Source organism: Zingiber officinale, chromosome 9A (genome assembly GCF_018446385.1).
Source record: "Zingiber officinale cultivar Zhangliang chromosome 9A, Zo_v1.1, whole genome shotgun sequence".
NCBI lineage: Eukaryota > Viridiplantae > Streptophyta > Magnoliopsida > Zingiberales > Zingiberaceae > Zingiber > Zingiber officinale.
The window spans coordinates 2824814-2828663 of record NC_056002.1 but is presented as its reverse complement, the minus strand read 5'-3'; the positions used below and the strand labels follow the sequence as shown (position 1 = coordinate 2828663).

At 41.8% G+C, this 3850-nt stretch overlaps 1 protein-coding gene across 2 annotated transcripts; it reads right to left on the bottom strand.

The window, feature by feature from the left end:
• Positions 1-1114: 1114 nt before the first annotated feature.
• Positions 1115-3220, bottom strand: LOC122018809 (putative kinase-like protein TMKL1). 2 transcript variants are annotated; one of them, XM_042576223.1, is made up of 3 exons: positions 2668-3220; positions 2183-2290; positions 1742-2084 (listed from the first exon to the last, which is right to left on the bottom strand). In XM_042576223.1, the coding sequence occupies exons 1-3, from the start codon at positions 3161-3163 to the stop codon at positions 1882-1884; spliced, it is 807 nt and encodes a 268-aa protein (XP_042432157.1). In that variant the 5' UTR covers positions 3164-3220; the 3' UTR covers positions 1742-1881. The 2 variants fall into 2 exon arrangements, with proteins under 2 accessions (XP_042432156.1, XP_042432157.1); XM_042576222.1 differs by having other exon boundaries at positions 1115-2290.
• Between the last annotated feature and the right edge of the window lie 630 nt (positions 3221-3850).

Sequence of the window (3850 nt, the reverse complement as noted above, 5' to 3'; positions counted from 1 at the left end):
CCGATTCTTCCAATAAAATTTTAATACCTCTGAAGAAGTCAAAATAAACAATGAAGGCACCATTGGACTACTTATAGCCTTAGAAATCCAAAGGATATGAAATGGATCCAATCAAACTTGTTTAGATCCATCAATGAGTTTTGATCAAAATTCATAGATGGACCTAGACAGGTCAGATTGGACCTATTTCAGATCCTTTGGATTTCTGAGACTACAAGGAATTTAACAGAGCCCTCCATTGTTTATTTCTACTTCTTCGAAGATGTTAAAATGTAATAAGAAAGTATCGGCTCTAAACCCCGACGTAAGCCTAATATAGAATCCTTATAATGTCAGAAATATAAATGACCCGAAATATATCCAATATGACCTATTTAGGTCCATCAGTGGATTTTAACTGAAATCCACTGACGGACCTAAGCAGGTCTGATTAGACCCATTTTAGGTCCCGTAGATTTCTGAGACTACAAGGATTCAATAGTACCCTCCATTGGTAATTTCTACTTTTTCATAGGTGTTAAAATATTATTAGAAGAATCGACTGTAAACCCTAATGTGGATCCCAACGTTAACTTGAAATGAATATTTATGCATGCATGTAAAAAGAGAGAGGAAAGATAAGAGAGGAGAAGAGAATTTGCATGCATAGGAGAGAGGAAAGAGGAGAAAGTCATATTTGACAGAAGGATGTAAATGTCAAATTAGCATGCACTTTTGGTCAATTCAGAAACCTACATGCGTCATTTGATAAATTGCCATAAAAGCTTCCCAATTGAGACCAAGCTAAAGTTGCCACCTAATCCTGCATAAGACTTCCGTTGCATTGCAAGAATCGGCTACGGTGACAAGTAAACGATACGAAGCTCCTTTATGCATCCATCGATGGATTCAAATTAACCCATTTGGTTTGATACTCCATCGATTTCAGTTTTAACCTTATGATTGTTGATACCTAAATCTTAGTATAGATGCATCCTTTAATTTAACATTGATGTATCAATTGGTATCAGTTTAGGATTAGTTTATCATCGGTTGTTCTTATATCAATCGGAAGTTCACCCATCAATTGATAAGTACTAATTTAAGCATAGAATCCTCCCAAATTGATTGGGTAGTTTTAGTTCGATGATAACTAGATGCTATAATAGATCCATCCTCTAATTTAACATATGTATCACAATCCTTTCAATCCAGACCTGTATATACGACAGAAGATTGTATCCACCAATCACATTTAGCCCTTTTTGTGTGATTGCAGTAAGTACAGTTGAGTCAGATGTATTCCACTGGTGGTGTGAAGAAAGGTCAACAGTTCGATGTTATTGAACTTTGTTTTCATCTGCAAGTAGACAGCTTGTGAGCCCATTCTGGCATTTAAAGAGCCGTCTGTTCTGGTGTCAACTTTCTCTGTAAAATTTAAGATACCTGTCATTTAACCATACAGCAAGCACCTTGATCCATGCTGGTGGCACTGGATGTCACATTGGAGAGTGGAGACCACATCCCAGCTAACTGCTTTCCCAAGCCATCCGATCACAAGTGAAACATACAAGTCCCTTTCGAGCAATAAAGGACTCTGTCATTTCTTCATGGCACTTGGAACAACTCATTGTTTCAAGCAATGAAAGGTTTTGTCATCTTCTTGGCACTATGAGCAACCATTTGCTTTGCTACAGCAGGCTGCATTGCTGCATTGAGGATCAGAGAACAATGTCTTCGAGTCGAGTGATGACATGCTTGATATCTGGTCTCGCAGAAGGTTGAGGGGAACAGCAAGCCATTGCCAATTGGAACAGCATCACTAGGCCTTGTTCATTGGTGGAGTTTTCATCTATGCTCTGATTTAGGAGCTCAGAATTGAAAACATCGGAGACTTTGTGCTCAAGGACAAAATTTAACAGGGAACTGGGCAAATGGAAATCTTTGGACTCTAAGAATTTGCTGTTGTTGACAGGATCCCTCTGAGTGAGCATCTCCAGTAGGATCACTCCGAAGCTGTAAATGTCGGTTTCTTTGCTGATATCTCTGACCTTGACCAGCTCGGGGGCTTTGTATCCCTGAGCTGCAGAGGCTTCGAGCATGTCCTGCGCCGCCGACGGATTCAAGATAAGGTGCAAACCGAAATCCGAAAGGCGAGGCAGGTAATCGACATCAATCAAAATGTTGTTGCTCTTGAGATTACCATGCACAATGGGCTTATCCAGACCCGTGTGGAGATGGTTCAATCCCTTGGCAATGCCGATTGATATCCTATAGATGATATCCCATCGGTGTGCTTCTGCAACACCAGCTGTAGATTATACAAATCAGTAAGTCATTGGAACAGATTGATCATTCATTGCTTCTTCATGATTTCATTTTTTTTTCTCAAAACAAAAAAACTTTGTTTATCACACAATTTTGTTTTGTTTTTTTCTTCACATCCATCGGAAGAAAACCGACTGTAAACGACAACATGAAATGCGACAATTTAACAGGAGAATTAGACAGGAAAATATGAACCGACGAAATAGATGCCAAAAAGAGGGACTGTAGACAGGAAAATTGCTCTTTTCAAGATCACACGGTCGTTGCATATTTCTCTTGTTCGGAGCAAGAAAAAAATCGGTATTTTTTCTTCGATCCGGATTAAAAAAAACACTAAAATTAAGCTTCCAGCAAACTCACCTCTTAGGAGCTGCTTCAGCGACCCTGCGGCATAGAACGGATGCACCAACAGCTTCTCCCCTCGCGGTCCGACGTACATCGCCCGCAGAGGCACCACGTTCGGGTGCCGGATCGCCCCCAGCACCCGGATCGCCGGCAGCACCTCCTCAATCCGCGCCACGCAGGCCGGCCGCACGAAACGGAGCAGAAGCACCGCGCCGCTCTGCTCGATGCTGGCCCTGTACAGCGTCCCGTAGCCCGATTTCGACACCACCTCCCCCGGCGCGTCCAAGATGTCGTGCACCGTCAAGCACTCTCCCCCGGCGAACTTCACCAGACCCTCCTCCGCCTCCACATCCTCCCCCGCCCCACCTCCCTCGCCGCCGGCCTCCAAGGATTCGCTTTTGCTGCGGAAAATCATTCTCTTCCAGAGGACGAAACACAATGCGAGCCAAAGAAGCAGAACGAAAGAGCAGAGTAAACCTAACAGCAGCCTGATCTTGAAGCTCTTCTCCATCCCAAGCGCCGCAAATCCGATCTAGCAACCAGAAGCGGAAGAATTCGGCATTTTTGGTGGAATCCGAAAGGGAATTTGGGATCGAGGAGGTTGGAAGGAGTTTAAAAAGAGACGAGAGACAAAAGAAACCTTAACGTGTAACGTGGAGAGTAATGATTGGCTGAACAACCTGGATGGTGTTCCACAGTGGGCTCCCTACTGGAAGCGGCCGGCGGGAATCCCAACGTCGACCGGTTTGATTTCGACGACAGTTTGGACCATCTCCGGTGTGCGCTTGAACCCCCCTAAGTCATTTTCCAAATAACCCCTTATGTTTTCAAAATCATAAAAATACCCGCATAAATATTAACATTTTGTATTTGCTTAATGAAATAATGATGTGATAAATTTTCATCTCTTATGAACCATAAATTACTAACTACAATTCGAGCAAAAATTGAATGCATTATGTCTTTTTAGGTGAGTTATCTATCATCTACTATTGAAGATATTTAAGATCTTTATTATTAGTCGAGCATATATATATTTGCCTTCTCTCTAAGAACACTAGAAATTTAATAATGTAGCTTCCAAGGTCACCTTCATAATTATTAGACACTGCTCAATGATTAAGTATATAAATTGCAAGCTATCTACTTCCACCTACATTGCATTTATAGGCTTCACTTAAATTTATTTGTTTCACAT

Coding starts and splice junctions, on each gene's coding strand:
- LOC122018809 (XM_042576222.1), bottom strand. CDS start 3,163: ATGGAGAAGAGCTTCAAGATCAGGCTGCTGTTAGGTTTACTCTGCTCT. Junction 2,291..2,667: donor GCTGAAGCAGCTCCTAAGAG/GTGAGTTTGCTG, acceptor TATAATCTACAG/CTGGTGTTGCAGAAGCACAC.